This window comes from Asterias rubens, chromosome 18 (assembly GCF_902459465.1).
Source record: "Asterias rubens chromosome 18, eAstRub1.3, whole genome shotgun sequence".
Lineage (NCBI taxonomy): Eukaryota > Metazoa > Echinodermata > Asteroidea > Forcipulatida > Asteriidae > Asterias > Asterias rubens.
This window is the reverse complement of record NC_047079.1, coordinates 11,099,643-11,127,641: the sequence shown is the minus strand read 5'-3', so window position 1 is coordinate 11,127,641 and position 27,999 is coordinate 11,099,643. Positions and strand designations below refer to the sequence as shown.

The 27,999-nt window shown below is 39.6% G+C and overlaps 2 protein-coding genes across 3 annotated transcripts in view; both read right to left on the bottom strand.

The window, feature by feature from the left end:
* Positions 1–27,813, bottom strand: part of LOC117302772 (serine--pyruvate aminotransferase-like) — a 31,880-nt gene extending 4,067 nt beyond the window's left edge. The window contains exons 1-10 of one of the 2 annotated variants that reach the window (XM_033786798.1): positions 27,584–27,813; positions 25,996–26,188; positions 25,433–25,497; positions 25,037–25,137; positions 24,345–24,415; positions 23,089–23,173; positions 21,469–21,564; positions 20,264–20,512; positions 19,374–19,419; positions 18,472–18,614 (exon numbers count right to left, since the gene is read on the bottom strand). In XM_033786798.1, the coding sequence (XP_033642689.1) occupies positions 18,495–18,614; positions 19,374–19,419; positions 20,264–20,512; positions 21,469–21,564; positions 23,089–23,173; positions 24,345–24,415; positions 25,037–25,137; positions 25,433–25,497; positions 25,996–26,188; positions 27,584–27,766 (1,209 nt within the window). In that variant the 5' untranslated portion in view covers positions 27,767–27,813 and the 3' untranslated portion in view covers positions 18,472–18,494. Of the gene's footprint in view, positions 1–18,344; positions 18,615–19,373; positions 19,420–20,263; positions 20,513–21,468; positions 21,565–23,088; positions 23,174–24,344; positions 24,416–25,036; positions 25,138–25,432; positions 25,498–25,995; positions 26,189–27,583 lie in introns of those variants that run through there. The other variant, XM_033786797.1, reaches the window with a different exon arrangement.
* On the bottom strand, positions 32–13,390 carry LOC117302769 (E3 ubiquitin-protein ligase MIB2-like). The gene is made up of 15 exons (XM_033786793.1): positions 12,874–13,390; positions 11,152–11,250; positions 10,439–10,610; positions 9,219–9,325; positions 8,280–8,471; positions 7,856–7,977; positions 7,244–7,388; positions 6,197–6,363; positions 5,831–5,982; positions 4,921–5,086; positions 4,081–4,235; positions 2,689–2,815; positions 2,103–2,309; positions 992–1,188; positions 32–801 (listed from the first exon to the last, which is right to left on the bottom strand). The coding sequence occupies exons 1-15, from the start codon at positions 12,980–12,982 to the stop codon at positions 753–755; spliced, it is 2,166 nt and encodes a 721-aa protein (XP_033642684.1). The 5' UTR covers positions 12,983–13,390; the 3' UTR covers positions 32–752.
* Positions 27,814–27,999: the final 186 nt, after the last annotated feature.

Below are 27,999 nucleotides of genomic sequence, written 5' to 3'. Positions count from 1 at the left end.
GGTAGAATTTGTATTGTTCTTTTGTTTCCTATTTCCGTATAAGATATAAACGTTTAATAAAGAAACTATACATTGTCTGTGTGTAAACTAAACTGTTTGACAATTATTGCAATTATCGAATTAAAGCGCATAGAATAATACAATTTTATTCTGACCTATTAATCTCAAAAGAAAAGGGGGGGGGGTGGAGGTGTCACCATCTTATTGAGTTTTTCAAAAAATGAACAGCCGTCTGTATAAGAGAATGGCGTACTTTCGTAGGCTCGTTTAAGTATAACGGCTGTTAACTGCCACCGCACAAATATAACGAGTACCATTTTATTGTTTTCACTAACACACTAGCCTCGCAAAGAAATTTTTACATGATAACTTCTTTCTTTCCTTCTTCATTCTTGTCACACCAGTGAGTATATCGACGAAAGAAAGATCACAAAGCAATACAAAATATCACAATTACAGCATAAAAGTTGAAAGCAATCATAATAAATGCAAACACATTTATCTCAAAGTGTTCAATTTTACCACATATTGTTTTGTAAATAAAATTTGTAAAGAGAAAAGTCATGATTTACTTTTAATTGTTAAATACATTGTATGTAGAGAACACATGATTACATTTTTGCAGGCAGGCTTAGTATAACTACAATGAGTTTTCATTTCTGTGAAATTGAATAATTGTGGTTACCTGTCTTAGTTCCAAGGTGCTTTTGTTCAGTCGGTCCAAATCGTAAAGGATTTGATTTTCCATCAAATCAGCTCACTTTGCATGCGTCATTTTTATTCTTGAACATCTTCATAGTCCTGTTAAAAACAACTATCTTTGTTAATATTAACTACGTAAAAGAACATGGATATTATTGATGGCTTTGACTCCAACATAACGTTTAAACTGGCTTTAGTTTTAAAATTTATAAATCTATCCCACTGTGGGTAGAATTTGCATTGAATTATTCAAAAAGGTGGAAACTTTGCACCCTTTCATCAGTTTTACCTTGTTTTCTGGTCCTGTTCCCTCAGCAAGTTCTTTATGGCAGGGTTAAGGGTGACGTCCATGACGTCACGCCCTCCATGGTCTTTGATGTGGATGTCTGCGCCATTTTTGATGAGATAGATTGCTATGGCAACGAGGTTTGATTTCTCATCTTTTGACTCCCCTGCTCCTCCTGATCTATTTATGAGCTCCATCAACTGTAAACAAACAAACAAACAAGCAAACAAACAAAATTAACTTGAAGCTAAATTACTTGGTGTAGAGATTGCATATTAAGTGCATAGTAATGGATGTGAATGTGAGAAAATGCAAAGAACCATGCACGGGTTCGACATCCAGACGCCTTAATGAGCCCTTATATTGCTAAATGACCACCATTTTGTATCACAAAACAGGTTGTCCCCCTCTTACAGTCCATGAGGCTGGTAGGGCATGGGTACCATCTAGGAGCCTGGTTGGTAGAGCACAAATGCACTACCTTTCCAACTGTTTACGAAGCAACTATGGTTTTGAAGTGCCTTGCTCAAGGGCACATGTGCCATGATGACTGCTGGGACTCATCCCAATGACCCAAACCCTCCGTAAACACTAGACTTGATTCAAGTCCTGTTCTCTCGCGTGCGAGAGGTCTCTAAGCATCGTGCAAACTGGCAAACATAACATGTAGCGGCACAGGTTTGTGGATGCCGGTGTCCCAGGGAATGGGAGAATTGGGGACGCTAGGTGGCAGCAGACTTACCAGGTAAATTTCCGTTGTTTACGTAGTTCTGAGCGTGCGCACATTACTGAGAACAATGGTTTTTAACTGGTAAGTCTGCTGCCACCAAGCGTCCCAAAAGTCTCCCATTCTGTCCGCCGGAGGATTGATTCTGTACCCATACGGGAAATTAACGTGGGCTGGAGGAGGATGATTCAAAATAGGGCGCTATCAGAAGAAGTTTGTACACAGTATACCATATGGGGGACCGAATCTCTGGGGGGACAGAAACTCCTGCCACACCGGCGCGGCCGCGCCAACGTTTTCTGACGTTAGGCGAGTGGACTGAAACGGACTCTCACGGAAATGGCACTTGAGTCAAGATACGTTAACACTGGCACAATCTTTAACTACCTGCCCGAGATCGCTTGTTCCCAAGATATCTTTCATGGATGCCTTGACCATGACAAGGTGTAGGCTGGTATCACCATCTTTGTCCTTTGCGTTGACATCTGCGCCATTATTCACCAGTGCCTCAATGCACTTGTTGTTAGACTTAGTTACTGCTAGGTGCAGTGCTGTCTGACCATTTACGTTTTTCAGCTCTTTGTTGCAGTCACCCTGGGGAAAAAAAATAAATAGAGAGTGATTGTACATTATATTGGAATACGTGTTTTGAGACATTGCATGACGAGGTGCTAGTATTTATTTGGTTTGCGGTAACACAATGTGTATGTCTATTTGCCAGGTAGAGTTCCAGAACTGCCGTCGATTTCACAAAGAGTTAGGAGTCGTCTTATCTCGAGTTAGGACGAGTAATTCGTCCTAACTTAGGATCAATCTTAAGGTCTGCATGCTACAGTGCAGGGTTGGGACTCGTCCTAAGTCCTAAGATTAGTCTTAAGTGAGGAAGAGTTTCGTGAAATAGACGGCTGTCTTGCTATATATTATTTTACTAAATTCTTAGTTACAGCATATCGACAAAAGAGGGCGCCATTACCCGTTTAACCAGTGTCGTGGTGATTTCTATGTGGTCGTTGAGGGCGGCTAGATGCAATGCAGTGAACCCGTCATCTTTCTGAAGATTAATCATACCAGGTGCTACTTCCAAGATCTTATCAACGGCACTGAAGTCGATGGAAAAACAAATTGAGAACGTGTTAGTGATATCACATTACATATACTCGCGCGTTAGTCATGGAATGAGGTGCATGCTGGTCTAGCTAATAAAGGGTGCGTTCGATTAGCTTTCCTGGCTGGGTCGACCCCGCGGTGCTCACTCGGGTGAGCCCCTGAAAAGAGCTAAACGAACGATCACACTCGCCCTCTCGTAGTGACGTCATGCATCTGAGGTCAGCCCCAAGTGACCCACTCCACAAGCAGGGCACTGGGGCTGACCCGGGTGAGCCCCTGGAATGACGTCAAAGCTATTTGAAAGCACCGGGGACAGACCGGTGTCGACCCAGGGAAGCTAATCGAACGCACCCTAAGTTGTTTCGCTTGAACAAGAATAGCGCTTTCGCAATGGGTAGTTTATGTTCCTTTGGGAACTTGCCTTGCTTTATAGTCTACTACACCACGGAGTAGAGTTTGTTGTGAATAATTCTGGAGACTTCTCAGTTCTGAAAAGAACTGCCTGCTTGTTAACTACTACCTCGTACACTGTAAACAAAAACGGGGAAATGTACGGCACTTTTACCTGGCACCCTAGCTGCCAAGTAAAGTGCCGTAAATTTTATCGTAGAAGTTTTGCAAACTACCCCTTTAAGGCATAATTCACAAAACTTCCACTGTAAAATTTACGGCACTTTACGTGGCAGCTATAGGGTGCCAGGTAAAGTGCCGTAAATTTCACGGACATTTTTTATTACAGTGTATGGGCGGAAGGTAAGAAATCAGCCAGGACTACGTTCGCTTTAAATAGTGGATCGCTTTAGAGAGTGAAATCACGAGGTAATTAAGAGCTTCCGATCTCAAAAACCAACTTGCATAAAAGCACTCTTTCAAAATAAAATGCTCAACATACTCTTTTTATGTAAAAGAGTGAAAAACATCACTCTTTACATTTCGAGTTGTCCCTCATAATATGGCTCTTTAAAAAGAGTGGTGGTTATGTCACTCTTTTTTCACTCCAGCACAGAGTGAAAAATCACTCAAAAAGATGCACACTCAAATCTAAAAGAGTGGAAGACCACTCGTAAAATAGTTGTCCCTCATATGGCTCTTCAAGAGCGCTTTTTCACTTTTTTTGCATTTAGAGAGACCACTCCTAGCTGGCATTTTGTAAATAGTGTCCAGACTGATAACGTGAAATTCTGATACCTCAGGCAAAGTTGATGAAATGGATAGAGCCGAAAACAAACAAATTAATCTTTGTTTGAAATACACGTACAAAGAATTTCCAATAATTGCTGCAAAGTGTAGGCTGTTGAATCCATTCTTGTTCAGCAACTTTAGATCTATCTTAGGGTGTCGTAGCAACATCGATGTTATCTGTTTGTCTTTCTTAATAAAAGCCACCATGAGTGGTGTGTTCCCATCGTTGTCCTGCAACATGAAGGACACGTAGATGGTGAATTAAAATGCATTCATTAGGGAGGTTTGGCTGCACGTTCCGCGTGAACGTGAACGTCAGAAAATTGTGTCGTTAAAAACTCACGTTTTTAGCATCGTGCGCGCAGACGTCATTAGTGAGCGTGCAATAAGCCCGAAGTGGCGACGTCACCCAGAAACAACACAATTGTTCGACGTTCACGTTCATGTATTTGCCGGCGTAACTTGCAGCTAAACTCCATTGGTTCATGGAATTTAACATTGGATGCAATAAGTTCTCAAAAAAGAATAGTTTTTACAAAAAACATTTTGCCAACTACAAAAATGCACTTTAGTAACACTATGTTAACTGGTAAAACTGACATGATTGCATTCGAATATGTTGCAAGCACTATAAAGTATGCTTATATATTATTTTACAAACTAGTAACTTTAAAATGTGACGAACCGTCGTTTGACAAAGAACACGACATAAGATAGTATTGTTTTTATTATAGAGAAATCAAATTCCTTGAAACTGTTTTATAATCATTGGGGAAAATTATTTTAAGTTAGAGAATATACCTTTAAGAGTAGATTCATTCGTGGCTACAATGTACTCGCCTTCGGCTCGTACATTCTATCCACGAATCTACACCTGCTCGTTCACTCTCCTTAACTTAACTAAATGAAGACATACCTTAATGTTGACATAGCACGTGCTTGGCTCGTGCTTGAGAAGCACTTCTGCGCATGTCGGGTGACCTTTGGCAGCAGCAAGATGTAGAGCAGTCAGACCTTTTTTATTGGATGCATTGATGTAACTTCCACTCAGTAAAAGGAAACTAACAATCTCTGGCTCTTTGCTGTTCAAAGACACAAATGCGAAAAAAAAATCGTGACAGTACAAATAAATGATTTGTTTTTGGGGAATTATGAAATTTCGATCAGCTCCCTTTTCAATATAAAAAACGCACCACTCCAACAAATTAAGTGTAATGGTGTCAAAAGATACGTTTTACCGACTATAAATAGTGAAAACAAGTCGGATTATTAAGGTGAGAGCTCTCTTTTAAAACTAGCCATAAGGCTATGTCACATTAGACAATGTGTTGAGATGCCACTTAATATTAAAGACACTGGACACTATTGGTAATTGTCAAAGACCAGTCTTCCGAATTGCTGTATCTCAACATATGCATAAAACAACAAACCTGTGAAAATTTGAGCTCAATCGGTCATCGAAGTTGCGAGTAATGAAAGAAAAATAACCTTGTCACACAAATTTGTGATGCTTGATTTCGAGACCTCAAGTTCTAAAACTGAGATCTCGAAATAAAATTCGTGGAAAATTACTTCTTTCTTGAAAACTATGTTAATTCAGAGAAGCCGTCTCTCACATTGTTTTATACTATCAACCTCTCCCCATTACTCCTTACCAAGTATAAGGTTTGATGCAATAAATATTTTGAGTAATTACCAATAGTGTCCACTGCCTTTAAACGTTATCAGGAACAAGAATGTACGGACAGAAAACTATAAAAAATACAGAAATGATGAAGACAACATTGGAGAATTATCTGTAAGAATGGTGACATAAAGAGTCCTACCCAATAACTGCGAACATTAATGCCGTGTCGCCATCGTCATCCTTTGACTCGAGGGGTGCCTTAGCGGTCACCAGAGCAATTACACTGTCAGTGTGTCCCCGATACGCGGCAACTTGCAACGGCGTTTGCTTCGCAGGGTTCTGGTACTTCATCTAAAAACATAAATAAATTATTCACAAAGTTTGCTTTGCTTCTTGGCATTTTGCCGGGTTTTGCCGGGTTTTGGTACTTAAGACACTGGACACCTTTGGTAATTGTCAAAGACCAGTCTTCTCACCTGGTGTATCTCAACAAACATGTGAAAATTTGAACTCAATTGGTCGTCGAAGTTGCGAAAAATATATTTTCAATGTCCAATATACTTACGGCACTTGGGTTGTTTTTGATAATTTCTTTCACTTTCTCTGTTTTCCCGTTTGCTGCTGCGTGAAAGAGAACAGCTCCACCGTTGGGTTCCGCGTCGTCCAGCAGGCCGCCCATCTCACCAAGCTGTGACTTCACTAACAACTCCAACAAACCGTCCAGGTCTTTGACTGACGGACAGAAAGCAAATAATGGTTAAAATCCCGCTTTTTTGTAATCTAGTCATTCAACTATTGGAGACTTTTAATAGAGTGGTTTCATTGGGTATAATCATGTCATTGCATAATCGTGCAGTGGACGTTATAGACTGGGCTTCTGTCTTTATCCGCAATGATAAAGACAGGCACCTGTTACTTAAATTCAGTGATTCCATTGGATACAATAATACCATTGCCCAAACAGTACACTTCTATCACGGCCGACATAGAATTTGACTACGTATCTATGTGGAACGAATGTTGGTAAAAGGTGAGGGCGGCCGGTCTCTGGCGAGTGGCGTTATTCACGAGCCTCGAAGTGTGACGTCAGATGTTCAGGCTATAAGTGGACGTATATTTTCTATGGGTGCGTTCGTTTAGCTTCCCATGGTCGACCACGGTCCTGCCCCCGGTGCGTTCGAATAGCTTTGACGTCATTCCAGGGGCGTACCTGGGTCAGCCCCAGTGCCCTGCTTGTGGAGTGGGTCACTTGGGGCTGGCCCAAGGTGCAGACGTCACCACGAGAGCGGTGGGTGATCGTTCGTTTAGCTCTAGTCAGGGGCTCACCCGAGTGAGCACCGCGGGGACGACACAGGGAAGCTAATCGGACGCACCCAGTTTCTGTGTTTAGATTGGACCGAGGTGACGTTTTGCAGCTGCAATTTCGGTCGTCTGCAGGTTAGTGGTGTGTAGAGCCTAGTAATGCTTTGTTGGGATCATTGTTGCATGCTCTATCCGTTCCTTTTCGAATTTCTCAGCGAGGGGTGCAAGTTGAACAAAGAAAACAAGTAGGGCGAGATATTGTCATTATAGCCTCTTTACATCAGTATCAAAAGATGATAACCAAAAATACCTTCTACATCTTCACTAGATTTAGAACATTTCCTCTCTTCCATTATAAGGCATTGGGGATTGATGAAGGATGGTGACCCTCCGAAATCAACTTTGATATCGCCGTCTTTGTCAACCAAAGTGACCTCGCCGACTTTCCCTCTGAACTAGGAGCAAGCAATATAACGAACAAAATAAATGGGTTAACACTCTTTGGCTTACAGACAGTCGAACATAATTGGTTAAAAATCGCTGCTTTTTCATACTCAAATTATCTTCCAAACGTTCTAAGCAAGACCTATAGTAATACAAATAACATTACACAACATAATGACCTTGAGAATGGGTTCATCATTGGGCGCACGTTCGATTAGCCTCCCCGGGTCGACCCCCGGCGGTGCTCACTCGGGTGTGCCCCTGACAAGAGCTAATCGAACGATCACACTCGCCCTCTCGTGGTGACGTCATGCACCTCGGGTCACCCCAAGTGAACCACTCCACAAGCGGGGCACTTGTTGACCCGGATGAGCCATGGAATGACGTCAAAGCTATCGATCGAACCAGGGGCAGACCGGGGTCGACCCAGGGAAGCAAAATCGAACCCACCAAATAGCATTTTTCAATATCGACTCACTTTAGCAGTTTCTTCTTTCCAGCCACAGCGTATGGTCTGCAATTCCTTTAGTTTATCGTAGTCCATGTCGATCAGACGAACTTTGTCTCCCGCTTCAACGTATGGGCGGACTCTGGTTCCATCTGCAAGTTGGAAACAAAAACACAATAATCACCGACAATGACAGTCAGAGGGAGAAGATACGGGAACACGGTGTTTTTTGTTGTCAGTCAGTCTGTTTTTAAAAGAAAAGAAAACATGTTTACGCATTATTATGACATTAGTCAGGCAGAATGTTCCGGTATCAAGTTATTTTAAAACGTAACCACTCATTATCACAAACATGGTCATCATGACGTCATCTTGCCATAGTAAAAAAATTGCGCACACGTCCACCAAACAAAGCTGATTGTGTTTTGTTATAAAAAAAATTTGTAAGATTTACCAAGGTTTGGGAGATGATCGATGTAGAAATCACCGCACGTCTCTCTCTCTGAACACCGTAGATCTATCTTACCATCCTTGCCACATCGGTACGAGTTCATGGATTTACTTGGCCATTGAACTTTGACCCAAGACCGGTAGGAGCCAGGGCTTTGGTCCAATTCACACACCACGCCTACAGTGCCTTCTCCACCTATACGAGTAAAATTATGGAGTCAGAATTGGACCCTCCTCAACAAATATTTACTCCTGTTCTTAATAGTATACTACAGTCAACTTCACATATTTTGAGAGTGATGAGGGCCCGGGTCACACTGCACTTCTGTCTAAAAGGATGATGTTTTGAAATCAACTTCTTCTGAACTTAGTCATATAGTTAATCACAGTTTCATAACAATAGTTTGCGTCGTCTAAAACACACAATCATCTCATCGTGTTAGCCAGCGGGCTTGGGGGTGTCTGAGTGTCTTTTGGACACGCTGTTTTAAAGGCAGTGGACACTATTGGTAATTACTCAAAATAATTATTGGCATGAAACCTTTCTTGGTGACGGGTAATGGGGAGAGGTTGATGGTATAAAACATGAGAAACAGCTCCCTCTGAAGTGCCATAGTTTTCGAGAAAGAAGTAATTTTCCATGTATTTGATTTCGAGACCTCAGATTTAGATCTTGAGGTCTCGAAATCAACCGTCTAAACGCACACAACTTCGTGTGACAGGGGTGTTTTTTCTTTCATTATTATCTCGCAAGTTCGATGACCGATTGAGCTCAAATTTTTCACAGGTTTGTTATTTGTGTATGCATATGTTGAGATACACCAACTGTGAAGGCTAGTCTTTGACAATACCAATAGTGTATACTGCCTTTATATATGGACACCCTGTTTTATATTCCATTTTACATCTTGTATTGAAAGTTTTGTGATTTCTTAATACTTACCATCTTGGTCTTTCCATTCCCAATCGGGCCCTCTCATCACTCGGGCACCCGGGAACATGCCCAAGGCTTTGCATTTAGTCGATTTCGATCGTGGGGGCACTTCGACACTGTGTGGGCAAAAGCAAAACAAGTTTAAAAAATAAACAAAATATTAATTACTTACAAACGAGAAAGATCATACGAATCCACCAGAGAGGACTATCCGTCAACGCTAAGTATGGGTGCGTTCGATTAGCTTCCCTGGGTCGACCCCGGTGTGTGGCGGTTTTTTTTTCCTGGACGAACGTGGGTAATTATCTGCACACGTTCGTCCTGGAAAAAAACCCCGCCACACACCGGGGTCGACCTGGGGAAGCTAATCGAACGCACCCACTATACCCTTAGCATTGTCCGCCATTGATGAGTTTAGACAATAGAAATAACATGCGCTCTTTGACGCGCCGCGGCACAACTCTTGAACATCTGACGTCACACTTCGAGGCTCGGGAATAACGTCAGAGAATGGCCTCTAGCCTAGATCAATCCCCGCCCATCTTCACCTTTCACCTAGATTCATAGGCAGACGACCGAAAGTGCAGCAGCCAAACGTAACCTCGGACCAATCAAACCCCCAGGTAGAGAAAGCTTACGTCACTGCACGTTTATCCAATGAAATCATTGTATCCAATGAAATCACTGGTTCTCAAAAGCAAGTACCTGTTTGTATCCTTGCGGATAAAGACAGGGGACCAGTCTACACAACTCTCAGCCAATGACAGGTCTTCATTTGACCCCCAATGAGGGCGCTGTTTGGGATTGTGACGTCACAGCAAGAGTCTATGGGTGCGTTCGTTTAGCTTCCCTGGGTCGACCCCGGTGTGTGGCTATTTTTTTTTTCACAGGACGAACGTGTGCAGATAAGTACCCACACTTGTCCTGAAAAAAAAACACCGCCACACACAGGGGTCGACCCAGGGAAGCTAAACGAACGCACCCTATATAAAGACCTTATCAGCAGTTACCGTTGGTTATTTTGATCGCCGATAACATCACGGACACCATTAGCGCACAACAACAACACGAACACTTAGAGGTCATTTTACATAGTTTCCTAAAAAGAAATCCTACACAGTTTGATTTACCCGTGTGAAAAAAAGGCCTATATTTACATGCACTTCTCAATGAAATTGAATTGTTTGTGCCGAAATCCACCGGGCAAACCTATCTTGCACATTGCTTACCCCTGGATGTGGTAAGCGTCAATCCTGGAGAAGCAATGGGTCAGATCGTGTTTATCTTCATTGTAACAAATATGACATAGGTCATAATCGTGACATTGTTTACACTTCCAGCGTATCCCAACAATGTTGTTTGAGTTGCAGACGTCACACATTACGCCTGGATGCTTTACACCTATTGAGGAACAACAATGACGTCACTATTACGGTTATCGGTCGAGAGTTCATTTTCTTAAATGCTTTCTCCAAGACGGACGATCAGAGCATACTGATCGAAACGTCGAGTTTAAACTTAAACGGTTCTTTTCAAAACCACCCCAACTCATTTAGAGAAAGTCATTACGTGTTACCGCAAACCTTTCCATATCATATTCCCACCAGGAGTTAAATTCTACTTTCAAAAAATGTTTTTTTTGTGGTTTTTTGGGGTAGGACACAAAACGCAATGTCCACATATTACAACAAACTAAGGCCGACACAGTTTGAAGATAATGGTCCCAGAAAGCTCCCCTTAAAATATTACTTGAGATGAGGTGTTTTGAGAAATGAGTAAAACAGTTCACGAAAAAATGTTCGTCACAGTCGACGCACATTGTTGTTGCATACACAGCGTATTAATTTTACCAGTACTGGTATTGACTTCTTTTAATATTGGATATGAACCTTTTGCACCAAACTAACAAAATGAATATGGGACATAATTAAAGTCTTCTTACCTACTTGCGCGTTGTCGAAAATTCTTAGATCGAACTTGGTACCGCCTGCTCGGTAATTTGCTGCCCTACCACTGTCCCAGCGCACCCATGCTCCGCTGGCTGCAAAGACATAAACAGGGATTTTAGAAAGTTTACACCTCAGGGGGAAATTTGTATAAGTTTCTATAACAAGAAATAGCTGAGGTAAGTAGCAGTTTTTCCAATATTAAGGATATGCCTTCAATGTTTTACCGGATGTTAACACAAACCAACAAGGTAACAAAGTAAAACAAACGTTGGAAATTATAGGGCCTATATATAAGTGGAAAAGATCATCTTATAAAAAGTCATGCAGCTGTGAGTATTACGGTTAAGTACAATGGGAGACTTTCTGGGACGATAGAGGGCAGCAGACTTACCGGGTAAATCCATTGTTCTCAGAATTATGCGCATGTTCAGAACTACGTAAACAATGGAAATTTACCCGGTATGTCTGCTGCCGCCTAGCGTTGGAAAGTCTCCTATTGAAAAGACTATGCCTACCCGGGGATTTCTCAAATAAAATCACTGTATAGCCTATATGAACTTATTAAACAATAATATAATTAAATGGAGCCCTACTATAAAATAAACAGACATGTTGCAGATGTAAATTAAAACTGAATGAACACATGAAGACATTAATTTGACACCAATTCCTCAACATTGCAGTTGTATAGTGATACGGTTTCATTGAGTCAAAGTCCCAAATGTAAACCGATGACGTAATGGTTTGTTTACTGCATTTTTATAGGTGCTTATAAAGGCAGTGGACACTATTGGTAATTTTCAAAGACTAGCCTTCACAGTTGGTGTATATCTCAATATATGCATAAAATAACAAACCTGTGAAAATTTGAGCTCAATCGGTCATCGAACTTGCGAGATAATAATGAAAGAAAAAAACACCCTTGTCAAATGAAGTTGTGCGCGTTAAGATGGTTGATTTCGAGACCTCAAGTTCTAAATCTGAGGTCTCGAAATCAAACTCGTGGAAAATTACCTCTTTCTCGAAAACTATGGCACTTCAAAGGGAGCCGTTTCTAACAATGATTTATACCATCAACCTCTTCCCATTACTCGTCACCAAGAAAAGTTTCCTTGCTAATAATTATTTTGAGGAATTACCAATAGTGTCCACTGCCTTTAATGGGTATAGCCCTACTGTTTTTCCGACAATGTTACGCAGACAAAGTATAGTTTCCCATCCTTCTGCAAAGTAATATACAAATTGTGACGCGTTCTGAGACCATTGCATGGTGGCTCTGCTAACCCCTGGAGCATTCACCTAGTTTATTGCTCCTGGCTTTTTAATACCGTAAGGAAACGAATCGGCGCTTACGGAAGCAGGAGAATTCCCCGCTTATACGACAAGCGTCATTTCACGGGTGGAGTGCGTTCTCCAGCATTCTTCGCTTACACACCCGACGCAGAAATTCTGTGCTTGCACTTAGCCCTGGTGGCCTCTGTCACGTTCGTACTGTATATGTGTACAGCACAGAGGAAGAGTCCTATATAGGGCTATGCTTGCACTGTAAGCGAAGAATGGCTTCCGTAAGCGCAGAATTCAGTGGTACACGGATCGAGTCATGCTTGGGCCCTGATATTGATGAAGGCAAATTTAATGACTAGGCAATATTAATTATGTACTCCTCCACTACTCGCGTGACGTAAAGTCCGTGGTAAATAATTATTCATACTCACTTCTTTCTTTCACCTGAGAAGGGACGACCGTTCCAACGCTGCCCTTCCCCCCATCCTGGTCGTCCCATCTCCAATCCCGGCCTCGAACAACTCGTAATCCTTTCAACATTTTAAAATTCCTCTTCTGTAAAAAAACTCTCCAGTAACCATGCAGTCTCACAAGAGCGTCACAGCTATGGAAACTTTGCAGCCTTGCGTTGTTTGGTGGTACCAATCGTCATTCGCAATTATCAGGCTACCAAATTGTCTGGAATTAGCTGGTTCTACACCATCTGCTCCATCGAAGCATCCATTCCACTTTCGTCGCTGTCTATCTGATGTAACAGCTACTACGCAGATAGCACCAGTCGCTCCGAAAACAACAAACTGATATCTGTTAAAATGATCCGCAAACAGTTTTTTTTCCCCAAACGCAAAAAGCTGCGCCGTGATCGTTTACACCATCAAAGTAATAATGTGATTGTTATGCTCCCGGGCTACACTACCTACAATCACAATATTATTATGGTTTACTGCAAACGAACACTAACCCCTCAACGGTTTCTCACTACCAGGCTATGGTTACCAATGTCAAAAAACAGCAACAATGGGCCTTTTCGAAACAAAGTTTGGGCTCATAGGCTTGGATTATGTCGGTTATTAAAACGTGTACATTTCTTTACGGGGCTTCAACTGGGTTGATGGAGCCATAACCAATGCCCAAATACAGAATCGTGGTTTCGCAAAGGCCAGTAGCTCATTTTAATATTGGAACTTCCCTGGATTTCGCAAGAAGAGGGGGGAATTCCCGCTGCTGATGAGAATGTATGGTGTGTTGTGTAAAACTAGTCATTCGTATACAAAACATACAGAAGGTTTATAGGTACATCACTGTCATTAAAACCACCTGGTTCACTCGGAGTGCGACACATAATGTGGTTGGTCTATTGTGTTAGAAAGGAGAGTCGCCATTTTGAGTAAACTACATTAATCACATAAAAAACCAAGAATTTGTACACAAAACTGAGGTGAACCCAAACAGAGTTGAATACAATTTGAATTGTACAATCACTTAAATAGGAACTTGTTTCCTGTTTGACCTGTTGGCACACACACACAACTTGTCATCCCATAGGAAGTATATGCTCGATTGTTGCCTTTGTTTCATTTTAAACTTCCGATGACGTCATAGGTTACAAGAAGGGAACTATAACTTAGACACTGGATACCAAAGCCACTGGATACGTTCGGTTATTGTCAAAGACCAGGGCCCAATTTCATAGAGCTGCTTAAGCAAAAATATTTGCTGCTTAAGCAAAAATATTTGCTTAAGCAAAAAAAAACCCTTGCTTTAGTAAAACCAGATTACAGGGCAAGACTCAACTCAATTGTTATGCCATGTAAACAACAGCTAAATACCAGTCAAAAGCAATGTATATGGAATGAAATTTCGGCCAGCAACATGTGTAAAATAAGCAAGCTATTGTAGTGCTTTAGCAAATTATTTGCTTAAGCAGCTCTATGAAATTGGCCCCAGTATTCTCACTTGGTGTATCCCAACATTTGCATAAAATAACAAATACGGTTACATTTTGATTCAAATGGTCATCGAAGTTGCAAGAGAATAGTGACAGAAAAACACCCTTGTTGCACTTTGTGTGCTTTCAGATGCCTAATTAATAATTATAAACCTCATTCTCAACGACTATGATGCTTCAGAGGGAGACGTTTCTCACAATGTTATATACTATCAACAGCTCTTCATTGCCTGTTACCAAGTAAGGTTTTATGCTAACAGTTATGCCGAGTAATTACCAATAGTGTCCACTGCCTTTAAGGCCCTTGGACCACTATACCCCATTCCCCCACATGAGATCGAAGTTATATCCTTGATTATCGATTATCGAGTTGCACACCAACTTTTTACAAGCTGTCTAAAACCATGTACATGAATATTGTTGGTTCACTCTAAAAACTAAAAAGTTGAATCCAACACTTGCATGAGTTCGGTGAGTGACTACACTTTGAAAGTGTTGAATCCAGCATTTAATGTTAAATCCAGCATTTTAAAGTATTCGGTCAACAACTTAAGTGCCAGTTTAACGTTTAAAAAGCTAATCCAATAATTCATATTAGGAATTTGTTTGAGAAATGTTGAAATAACACTTAAATTGTTGAATTAACCCTTTTTGCGTTGGATCAAAAATTTAAACTGCTAGATTTAACAAACCAAACGCTGGACCCAACACTTTCAAATTGTAGTCACTCGCCGAACTCATGCAAGTGTTGGATTCAACTATTTAGTTTTTAGAGTGTAAATGTCAGTCGACAGTCTGAGTATAACGGGTACACTTTCCAGCTGAATATAGAGATAAGATCGATTATCTTGTTGTCTCCAAAACGTGGCCTATCGTCAACTCAAGTTAATAATTTTCCAACATCAAGTTATTGGTATGCGTACATGTATTTTGTAACATTATAGGGATTTGCTTATTAACTATTCGCTTTGTTTGTTGACAGTCTGTTATGTTTGTTGATTTATCACTTTGTGCACACAATGTCGGGAGTACATTTTACTCGTTTGTACATTAGACTTTGTACATAGTATGCCATCTATATTGTTAAATACATTATTGGCGTATACTCGGCCGGATTTCCCCGGGTTCGGATGCCTTAACAATTTTTTCGTGGAAATACAACTACCTCACTCCACATAATTTATTCAGGAATATTTGCATAATTACAAGGAATATCACGTGACACGCTAATAGGTACCCAAATGCCATTGTAACTCTGTATAGAATATGCAAAACCTATGATAATGTGTGCAGCAAAAACAGCAAAATGTTGACCGTATTTATATTGTAGGCCTAAAAAGCGGCCATTTTGGAATTATTTGTGAAAATATAAAGCGTGTCTAAATCGGCCAAGTGTGACCCCTGATGGGCAACTTTGTTGTGTGAACACATACCCGATTCGCAATATTTTGGGAGTTGACATATTTCGAACAGAAATGATACATACTGGGTTGTAAACATCACAGCCTGCAAATGGGAAGTATAGCTTAGTACAGGGTTTGTAAAGGTTTTCCAGGTCAATTTCATCAAAAGTGTAAGGTATTCAAGTACACGTATTTTCCCCGATTCGATCAAAACAAAGGTGAAACTTTTTAGCTACAACATGCATTGCATTTAATTTAGTTTTCGTGGACGTGTTATTCCGTTCTTCTCATTAATTAAAGTTAATTCTAGACATTCATTTCATTTAAGATTTTCAAGACTACATTTTTCATTATTCTTCAATTTCATTTCAGTGGCGCGCCACGGATCATCTTTCCACCTAGACTGGTCCCCTGTCTTCATCCGCAAGGGTAAGCGATTTCATTGGAGAGACACCAGCGATTTAATTTGATACAATCATTTCATTGGATAAACGTGCAGTGACGTAAGCATTCTATTTACTGTGTTTTGATTGGTCCGAGGTGACGTTTGGCAGCTGCACTTGCGGTGTTTTGATTGGTCCGAGGTGACGTTTGGCAGCTGCACTTACGGTGTTTTGATTGGTCCGAGGTGACGTTTGGCAGCTGCACTTGCGGTGTTTTGATTGGTCAGAGGTGACGTTTGGCAGCTGCACTTGCGGTGTTTTGATTGGTCAGAGGTGACGTTTGGCAGCTGCACTTGCGGTGTTTTGATTGGTCCGAGGTGACGTTTGGCCGCTGCACTTGCGCTCGTCTGCATAATGAATGCAGGTGACAGGTGATTATGGACGAGGATTTACCAATAGTAATACGCTATGCACTCTCTGGCGTTATTCACAACATCGAAGTGTGACGTCATATGTTCAGGCTAGTTTTCACCTAGTTAGCTAGTTTTCTTTTTTTCGAAGACACTACATAATATACATGTTTTGTTTTTGTGCGGGCACCTGGGGGTTTTCCCTTATGGGCTTTCCGGTTTAAAGAAAACTTCAATCATTTATCATACTTACCAGTCTTCTCCAACATCCAAATCAGTTTCTTTAAAACAAAACTACTTTCAAGGCAGTGGACACTATTGGTAATTACTCAAAATAATGACTAGCATAAAACCTCACTTGGTAACGAGTAATGGGGAATCGTTGATAGTATAAATCATTGTGAGAAACGGCTCCGTCTGAAGTGTTGTAGTTTTCGAGAAAGAAGTAATTTTCCACGAATTTGATTTCGAGACCTCAAGTTTAGGACTTGAGGTCTCGAAATCAACCATCTAAACGCACACAACCTAGTGTGACATGGGTGTTTTTTCTTTCATTATTATCTCGCAACTTCGACGACCAATTGAGCTCAAACTTTCACAGGTTTGTTATTTTATGCATATGGTGACATACACCAAGTGAGAAAACTTGTCTTTGACAATTACCAATAGTGTCCAGTGTCTTTAATTGATGTTTATAGAGACGGTGAAACAAATTGGAACTCCGATTTACTCATTTTATTTGATAATTACAAAATAGATATTCAACTTTTATTGAAATATTGACAACATTATTCTTTATGGATTACCGAATACTGATCATAAAAAGCAACTTCGATGATAAGCGAGACCACCAGATAATGTTTGGACATAGTTTCGCATAAATTAAAACTGAATTCTAACATTAAAGGCAGTGGACACTATTGGTAATTACTCAAAATAATTATTAGCATAAAACCTTTCTTGGTGACGAGTAATGGGAGAGGCTGATGGTATAAAACATTGTGAGAAACGGCTCCCTCTGAAGTGCCATAGTTTTCGAGAAAGAAGTAATTTTCCACGAATTTGATTTCGAGACCTCAGATTTAGAACTTGAGGTCTCGAAAACAACCATCTAAACGCACACAACTTCGTGTGACAAGGGTATTTGTTTCTTTCTTTATTATCTCGCAAGTTCGATGACTGATTGAGCTCAAACTTTCACAGGTTAGTTATTTTATGCATATGTTGAGATACACCAACTGTGAAGGCTAGTCTTTGACAATTACCAATAGAGTCCACTGCCTTTAAGAAAAAATTCTTTTTTAAATGAAAGTTTAGAAGTAATAATTGTCCCCATGTTCAAATCTATAAGTCATAAACACAAGAAAACATGTTTATTGAATTGTTTGTCATAATTTCATTATTGTTTCTAATCTAATCTTTGTATAAATCTAGTTTCAAGTACACTTTTCAAGTATACAATTATAGGCTATGGTTCAAAAGCTAAGGCCATCTACCCAATTCATTAAATAGGCTATATAAAAATCTTTAATAATTAAAGGGATGCTGCAGTGAATTAAAATAAAACAGTTAATTTTGCTGTCATTTATTTCTGATATATGTATTGAACATCAATAAAATGTGTTTTGTTTATTCCCAAAATATCTGACTTGCGTAATTAGGGAATAAGTCATGCCCCCCCCCCCCTTTTGTGGGTTGTTACCGCCCCCCTACCATCGACGTCACAATTCTGTAATGTTCCTTTAAATGATTTTGGGGGTTAAACAAAGAATTGACTAGAGTGGAATCCGGCGCTCAACCAACTGAGATATAACCCTATGTTGGCGGCGTTAGATAAAATGATTATCAAAGTGGAAGAATTAGGATCTTTGGTAATTTTGTTTACCTCTTCCTTGTAAAGTATTGTGGCTACAGTTTGGATGATGGGATCGTCATTCCGCAGTGTTGAAGTGCTTCCTTAAAGGCATTCAAGAACTTGTCAACGTTGTATGGTCGGCAGTTGTGCCCCATCAGCCCAATCCTCCAGATCTGAAAAGAAAAAAAATAACGGATGGGACGTAAAGCCGTTGGTCCCATGTGTTGTGTAACGCATGTAAAAGAACCCAGTGCACTTATCGAAAAGAGAAGGGGTTCGCCGAGAAGAGAAGAGGTTCGCCGTAGCACCTTGTAAACCCTTATAAGGTGCTAAATAATTGGGTCTCAGAATTCATCACTGCAATAACCTATCTTTCTGAAAGTTTGTATACACTCAGCGCCTTGAGTACCTTGTTTGGTAGATATGTGCGCTACATAAGACTTCGATATATATCCATATATATAAACTAAAGACTGAACTTCGTCAGCTCAGTGCTATCAGATCGGTAATTGCAATTTTATACTCATAATGATCAAAAGGTAATAAAAAGAAAAAATTGCAAATAAATTTGACAAACAAAAATCCAAATAAAAAACAGTTGTTTGACTCAGTAAAGGAATGTTCCTTTTTGCCAAACAATGCTTTGCAGACCATTATTGATCAATAAACTCGATTTAGCAAAACATGCAGAAGCAATCCGATGAATTCTATACAAATTGAACTAATGTAATAGCGTGACAGTCTTGAGCAGACGACTTGTATTTGGGTGTAACTTTTATTTCTTACTTTCTTGAAAATGATACATTGGGATTCTTAAAATGGTACAATTAAGACGTGCCAGACTTGTAAGACCCTCCCTATGCCACCTGTAGCATTGGAGTCCATGGAAATTTAGGGGAACGTTAATTTTCTGAAAAAGAAGTTCACCCTACCTTTCCAGCCAAGGCGCCAAGTCCACCAGAGATCTCAATCTTATGTCTGTGATGAAAAAAAAAGAAGAATATATTATTGACCTTAGCTACACTGGACACTATTGGTAATTTTCTCTGTAATAGCGCCCCGAGCACTTTTGTGGATTTGTGCGCTCTATAAGTCCTCGTTATTATTATTACTATTACTCAAAATAATTGTTAGCATAAAAACATACTTGGTAACGAGTAATGGAGAGCTGTTGATAGTAATAAACATTTTGATGAATGGCTCACTCTCTGAAGTAACATAGTTTTTTGAAAAAGAAGTTCTTTCTCACTCAAATAATAAAAGACTTCAGCTAAAGCTTTTCACTATTCCCTTGCGAATTTGATGACCTATTGAGCCCAAATTTTCACAAGTTTGTTATTTAAAGCATATGTTGAGATACACCAAGTGAGAATCTGGTTCTTTGACATTTACCAATAGTGTCCAGTGTCTTAAAAGCACTAGTGTAAAGCGGATTGATATGGTTGTTGTGGAATGCGCTATCATGGTGGTTGTTGTGGAATGCACTATATAAGCTAAAGTAGTAGTCCCAGCCTACTTCTATACCATCCGCCCAGGTAATAGTTAATAAGCAGGACAGTTCTTTTCAGAACTGAGAAGTCTCCCGAACACCCGAACAATCTACTCCGGGGTAGTAGTATAAAGCAAGACAGTTCTCTAAGAACAAACTCTACCTTGCAAGTAGATACACACATGGTGTTAACGCAAACCAAATACATATTGATACCTTACCATGCAATGCCTCAAATCCTATATAAGACTTTGTTATTATTGTTAATTTGTATACACTGCTAACACACATTGGTGTAAGGGTGAAATCGAAATGAACATAATGTCTTATTACTTGTCCATCATATACATGGCAACCTCCTTCCATGGGACACCAACAGGTACCAATACCCCTGTTACAGTGGGTAGACGCACTGAGGGGTCCGTTACAAGCAGCTTCAGGCCGAGTTTGTCCAGTCCAGCATACAGCATCTTGGAGCATTCCTTGTGTCTCTTCCAGGAGTTCTCAAGACCTTCCTCAGCTAGCATCGCTAGGCCTTCTCGTAAAGCGTAGACAGAGTTGATCATGCCGGTGTGATGATACCTTAAAGGTGAAGACAGGTGAATGTTTCAATGGAGAGATCTTATCAATACAACTAATCAATAAAACTAATCTCATAATTAATAATCATTATGGTAAGGGTCAATTCCGATAATCTAATCAATTAATCCTTAAGAGGGCATCGCTAGGCCTTCTCTTAAAGCGTAGACAGAGTTGATCATGCCGGTGTGATGATACCTTAGAGGTGAATGTCTCAATTGAGAGATCTTATCAATACAACTTATTAATAAATCTTGAAAATTTGCATGAGGGATAAGGAATGTTCATTTTTGGTTTTTTGTTAAAAATATATAAACATATAACAAAATAATAATAATAAGCCTAATCTCTTTACTAATAATAATAATAATGGTTAGGGTTTAATCCAATAATCTCACAATCCTTCTCAAAAAAGTGTTGCTGGTTTGTGTTCTTCAAAATTAACGTGCTGGCTTATAGAATTAATAAATGTATTTATTTTTAATTAACGTGCCGCCAAGCGTATCAATATAAAATAATCAATGGCAATACATTAAACCCGTCAGGGAAATAAATAAATCACTTAAGCAATCAATCAATCAATCAATCAATCAATCAATCAATTATAATATATTCAAGTTGATAAATAAATCAATACAGTAAATGAAATGTTTCAAAAATAAATACATTTATTAATTCAATGCAATAAATTACTTAATCAATCAAGCAATTAGTCAATACATAAACATTTCAGGAAAGTTCTATATCCAAACTATTTGAAAATCAACAAATCAATCAATAGTCACATTTCACATTAATGAGTCAATCAATTATCACCATTCACCAATCAATAAAACAAACAAACAAATCAATCAGCAATCACCAATGAATTAAACAATAAATCAATCAGCAATCACCAATCAGTAAGTCAATCACAATTCTCCAATCAACCAATAAGTCAATGAATTGATTAAACTGACCTCCTGGGATTCTCATCACATCCCCAATAATTGCCCAACTCAGCCATATCCAGGTAGAACGAAGGAACTTTGGTCTTCCTACGAGCCATCTTCTCTCTAATCAAACAAATACAATCGACCAAAATTGGTAAGAAACAAAAATCGCGAAGATCACAGATTTACATAAAACTTACACGGTCTAATGATGATGACAGTAGAAAAAATCCCATGAAATATTTCTGTCTGAAATCTCATATTTAATGAGAAATAAATAATCTACTTTCGCGTTTGGAGTTTATCGCTCAATGAGCGTTTTATTCATTTTTGTTTTTTGCATCGATGCAATGCAAAATTTGTAATCGTTTTTTCACTATTCTCTCGTGACCCAGATGGCCGATCGATCTCAAACTTCTACAGGTTTGTCAGTTTATGAACATGGTGGATTACACTGCCAGCAGCTAATTTGCAAGCAAAACCAATTCTGTAATGTTCCTTTAAAGCTCAAATTTAATTCCGAAAACCTTTCCATAAACTTATTTCAATAACATGAATTCAACATGGGTGTACAGAGATTCTCTGGTTAAAGCCATTGGACCCTTCCGGTAAACAGTATTTTCCAAGGCCCACACTTCGTGTACCACAACTTCTATATAAAATAACAAACCTGTGGAAATTTAGGCTCAATCAGGTATTGGAGTCGGGAGAAAATAACGGGAAAACCCACCCTTGTTTCCGCACATTTCGCCGTGTCATGACATGTGTTTAAAATAAATCTGTAATTCTCGCTATCGAGAATTGATAGTGTTTTACTGTTTTATCAAAAAGTAAAGCATTTCATGGACTAATATTTCAAGAGAAGTCTTTCACCACTACCTTCTGTAAACCCTTTAAGATATTTGTAAATCTGTGAACTTTCTGTACCGAAAGTGTATAATGGCTTTAAAAGGGAGGCACAAGAGAAGAATGCCTAAATCTATACAGAATAAATCAAAGTATGTCATATTCACTACCTTATTGAGACCGCAAAAAGAAAAGGGAACACAAAAAGTCTCCATCTGGGAATACTAAAGACTGGGTTGCTCCAAAAGAAATGTTGTGTACAAAGTCTATAGGCGGTTCTTAAAGGCAGTGGACACTATTGGTAATTACTCAAAATAATTATTAGCATAAAACCTTACTTGGTAATGAGTATTTGGGAGAGGTTGGTAGTATAAAACATTGTGAGAAACGGCTCCCTCTGAAGTGGAGTACTTTTCGCGAAAGAAGTAATTTTCCACAAACTTGATTTCGAGACCTCTGATTTAGAATTTGAGGTCTCGAAATCAAGCATCTGAAAGCACACAACTTCGTGTGACAAGAGTATTTTTTTCTTTCATGGTTAACTCCCAACTTCGAAAACCGATTGAGCTCAAATTTTCACAGGTTTGTTATTTTATGCATATGTAGAGATAAACCAAGTGAGAAGACTTATCTTTGACAATTACCAATAGTGTCCAGTGGCTTTAACAACAGGGTCAAACGTAAGAACAAAAGATGCAAACAAACTGAATATTTGTACTTGTTTCTAACAATATATTCTGCTCGACTTCAGGAGAATGAAGACAATACTTATGGTAATCATTGTTTCGAGATGTCTCTTACCTGGCCCTCAGACTGAACGAGATGGGCGCGGTACCGGGCGGGGCACCAAGCACTTTCTGGGAACCGCTGTAGATAACATCAATACCTAGGAGACATTACAAGTTATATGGGGTGTCAAGATTACAGCACTTCTATTCAGAGCAGGGACCAATCTGTTTATTTTTTTTATTTTTTTTAATAGGTGTGGGCTACAATTATTTGTTTCCAGAGGCCATTGCCACCTACTCCTAGGGCTGAAACAGGGTTACCCCTTTCACAGTCCTTACGAATGTAGGCTTGGGTATCATCAGTCCGAAGCCTGGCCGGTAGAGCAGAAAGCACTACCTCCCAAATTTTATGTAGCAAGTGTCATGACCGGGATCCGAACCCACACCCTGCTGATCAAACACCAGTGCACAATCACAATGGTGGACTTTTGGCCACTAGGTGGCAGGGGTCGATTTCACAAAGAGTCCCACTGCAGGGATAACGAGAATGATAACGAGAACGACAACAATAACGACGCCAAGAGAACGCATTCTAATGGTTGATGAGCGTGTGCGTATTCTGCGTGGAGCAATTCAACCAATAGAACGCGTTCTCTTTGCGTCATGATCGTTATCATTCTCGTTATCGCTGCAGTGGGACTGATCCTTAAGGACTCGTCTTATCTCGAGTTAGGATGAGTAACTCGAGTTAGGACGAGTAACTCGTCCTAAACTTAGGATTAATCTTAAGGTCTGCATGCTACAGTGCAGGGTTGGGACTCATCCTAAGTCCTAAGATTAGTCTTAAGTTTTGTGAAATTGACGACAGCAGACTTACCAGGTTAAACCATTGACTTTGGTAGTTTGCGCATGCTCAGAACAATCTAAATGGAAATTTACCCGTTCAGTCTACTGCCAACCAGCATTCCAAAGTCTCTCATTTCTGTCTCAACCGCGCTTCATACTTCACGCAAAAGGGAACGTGAAGCAAATTACATTCACGAACAATCTTCTACGTGCTTCTTTCAAACTGTGACATTAGGAAATTCTCTTTGCTTTTGCGATTTGCATGAAGTATAAACCGGGCTGGATGCTGTTATAAAATTTTTCTTGTGTTCATACTTCACACAAAAGGGCATGTGAAGCAGTTTCGTATCGCAAACGATACGTAACGTTTTCCAACATAGACATAAGGAAATTTGCTTTGCTTTTGCGATTCGCGTTAAGTATCAATAGGGCTGGATGCTGTTATAAATTCTTTTATTGTGTTTGGTTGTACTAAGTTCTTACCCCAATCATCAACAAGTAACGGCACACCTCCCATTGATGCTACTGTGTCCACCAGTAAAAGACAGTTATACCTGATAATATAATAGAATAGGGGTGGGAGTCATCAGTTACTGAAATTTATTAATAATTTTTCCAGATTTCTAAGGGTTGGTGTCTATTCCAGAATGCTGCTGACAGATATACGGTTGGTACTCGCTGTCACCTGGATTGCGTTTTCTCGGTCATAACCTATAACTGTTTCGGTTGAACTTGCTATTGGTTGATCACTTGCCATTGAGTGAAATTTTGTTTGGTTAAAGCCATTATACACTTTCGGTACCAAAAAAAAAAATTTTTTTTTTAAAAAGATTTACAAATAATTTACAGGGTTTACAGAAGGTAATGGTGAAAGACTTCTCTTGAAATATTGTTCCATGAAATGCTTTACTTTTTGAGAAAACATTAAAACAATATCAATTCTCGTTAGCGAGAATTACGGATTTATTTGAAACACATGTCATGACACGGCGAAACACGCGGGAACAAGAGTGGGTTTTCCCGTTATTTTCTCCCGACTCCGATGACCGATTGAGCCTAATTTTTCACAGGTTTGTTATTTTATGTATAAGTTGTGATACACAAATTGTGGGACTTGGACAATACTGTTTACCGAAAGTGTATAATGGCTTTAAAGTATGAAGATTATGACCAACCTGTGACAAAGGTCTCCGACACCTTGGAGGGGCTGAAGTGCTGTACCGGAGGACTCTCCTTGAGTGATGAAGAAGACGGAAGGTCTGTACATCTTAAGACCCTGGTTGAAGAGGACGGAGAGGAATGATTAGGGGTTAGAGTTATTGCTTGTAAAAAGGTGCAAAAAATATATGTTAATGGTCTTTGACAATTATCAATAGTGTCCAGTGTCTTTACGTCCTAAGAGTAATCCTAAGTTAGGAAGTGTTTGGTGAAATCAACGGCTGGAGTTATAGATTTCAAGGACTGGAACTGAACCTCCTCGGCCATGACACCATACATAGGCTGGTTCAATAACTGAATCCTGGCAGCTGGAAGATTGAAAGTGACTTTAAAGAGATAATTCCTGCACTTACGTTTTCAATGTCAAGCAGTGAGAAGACTTGACCCATTGGCTTTTTAATGACTTTCACATTGGCTCCTAGAGTTGAAATAAAAGAAGAACAAAGTGATAATAATAAACTATGAATATAAGGAGAAGATGAGTGGTGAATGAGTAAATGAGTAAAACAATGTCATGAAAATACGTTTGTAAATGATTAAAATAATTTTCGTCTCATGAGACGAACATTATTTTCATGACATTGTTTTACTCATTTCTCAAAAACTACAGCACCTCAGCACGTACTATTTTCAGGGAAGCTTTCTACTATCATTATCTTCAAACTGTGTAAGTTTAGTGTAAATCTGTGGACATTGTGTTTTGTGTCCTACAAAAAGTACATAGACCCATTAAAAGAAATATATCTGGTTGGGTACATCAGTCACTCATGACATGAGTGATGTACCCAACCGAGTATATTTCTTTTATGCATGCTCCCCTGAGCCATTCATGCCATGACAGCAGCATCACATTACTGGCTCTCGACCAATAAAAATTCACAATCTATACCACGGTAAACCTGTGTCTCTTGTTTACCAAGTCTATCGGCCAGACCAGCGAGTCTTTGTCCCCATAATCCACTCTCAGCTACCAGGATTGTATCTCCTCTCTCTACGATGTTCATTGTCGCTGCCTCCATACCAGCATGTCCAGTCCCACTCACAGCTAACGTCAGTTCGTTCTTAGTTTGAAAGGCATATTGAATTCCTGCTTTCACGTCGTCCATTACCTGTTGACAAAATAAACACCATGCAACCACTCTGTTAAATTTTAGAAAATGGTAAAAATCTGAGTTTTAAAAGTACTATAGATTAGAGACAATTCTTTTCACAGATCCAGTTTTTGTGCGTTTTCTTTTTAAGGGGGGAACTTCGACAAGCAAAACATCTGGCTACAGTTACGCCTGGAACTATTATGAGTTTTGTTCCACTTACTTATCGCCTCTGAGTGATAGTATAGTATACTGATAGCGAAATGAACTCATATAGTTCTACGGACTGGTAGAAGGCCTAAGTTACAGAACAAAACGCTGAATCTCAATTTATTATTAATGGTGAAATTCTGAAGAAGTATAATAAAAAACTACTATCACTAATATATTTTGATTCAATACAACTTGTTTTATACAAAATTATACCTTTCCATTCCTTTTTCAGGGCCTATAAATAAATAAATAAGTATTTTAAAACCTCTTTGAACAAAGGCCAAGAGAGTAGAGACATTTATCTGTTTTACTGAGTGCTCACCGACCGCTTGCTTGTTCTTGGTGTGCCATTCAGCTAATGGCTAGGCGTGATTTGTTGTGGGGGAGCTTTCTTTGCCAGTCTGCCGAGTAAATAACCAACAAACGAACAGTAATTTTGTAGGGGGCGAGCTAGCTAGGAACGACATGTTGGCAAGTCTGACAGTTGTAGTAGTAGTAGTAGTAGTAGGATGAGCGAGATGACCACACATGCATTCCGAAATAAAGGAATAATTAAAGTCACCTGGAAATAGAATTTGTTTTCTTTCAAACATAAGAGTAAATGCTTATGAACAATAAAACAATTTTTTTAGTAATTGTTTGTCACGATTTATATGTTTAAAAAATATATAACGTTGTTTGGGGGGCTGACTCCGCCTACCCCTTTTGTGACGTCAATCGAGGCAGACTTTGCCTGCAATGCGTATAGTAAACACACGTGCAAATTACATGTACAAGTCGTGAGTTGGTACATTTCAAAAAGTGTTTTTCTGCATTCAGCAGCAATACACCTGGTCGGCATTGCCGAAAAAAAACAATTTTTTTGGGGGGGGGGGGAAATGTACAAACTCACGACTTAGTCCGTACATGAACTTTGCAATTGTGTTTACTCTACGCATTACAGGCAAAGTCTGCCTCGATTGACGTCACGAACAGCGCCCTCTCGGGTCGGGGTCTACTCTTAAATTTGTAAATAACATAAGAACTGATTTTTTAAAACCTTAGTTAACTGTTTATTCACATTCCACTCATCAAAACACATTTATTAGTGACAAAAGCTTTATTTTGAAAAAATACCACTTCCAGGTGACTTTAAGACGTGGCACGTCACGCATTGATGGTGTTGATGGTGATAAAACTTGATGATGTATGAAACTTTACCTTTAAAAACTCAGGGTGTAAATGTCCCACAACAGGCAGAGAACCGGCAGCAAGAACTCGGGGCGGGATATTGGACGGCCCCGGTCCCATTAGCAACTTCTGTGGGACATTAATGGGCTTGAGTAGCTCACTAGAAGGAGAAATGCGGAGCTTTAAAGTCGGTTCTCTCGGAAGATGCGCCATGTTTACAAACTTTTCACGAACGACGTTTTGGGTACGGCGGAGACGTCGGACGGTTCTACGTTACGGGTACCCGTCTAAAGAAATATTGACATTATGCTCAACAGAGGGCAGTATACATGATTACCGTAGAGAAGTTTTTTCCAGCGACATAAATGTCTGTTTTTTTCTCTCTCAAATCTTGAGTTAACATTAAAAAAAATTGTTTCTGTCCTCTGTCTATCTGACTACAAGTA

Coding starts and splice junctions, on each gene's coding strand:
- LOC117302769 (XM_033786793.1), bottom strand. CDS start 12,982: ATGTTGAAAGGATTACGAGTTGTTCGAGGCCGGGATTGGAGATGGGAC. Junction 9,326..10,438: donor GACGCTTACCACATCCAGGG/GTAAGCAATGTG, acceptor TTGCCCACACAG/TGTCGAAGTGCCCCCACGAT. Junction 4,236..4,920: donor CGTGCTATGTCAACATTAAG/GTATGTCTTCAT, acceptor TTCATGTTGCAG/GACAACGATGGGAACACACC.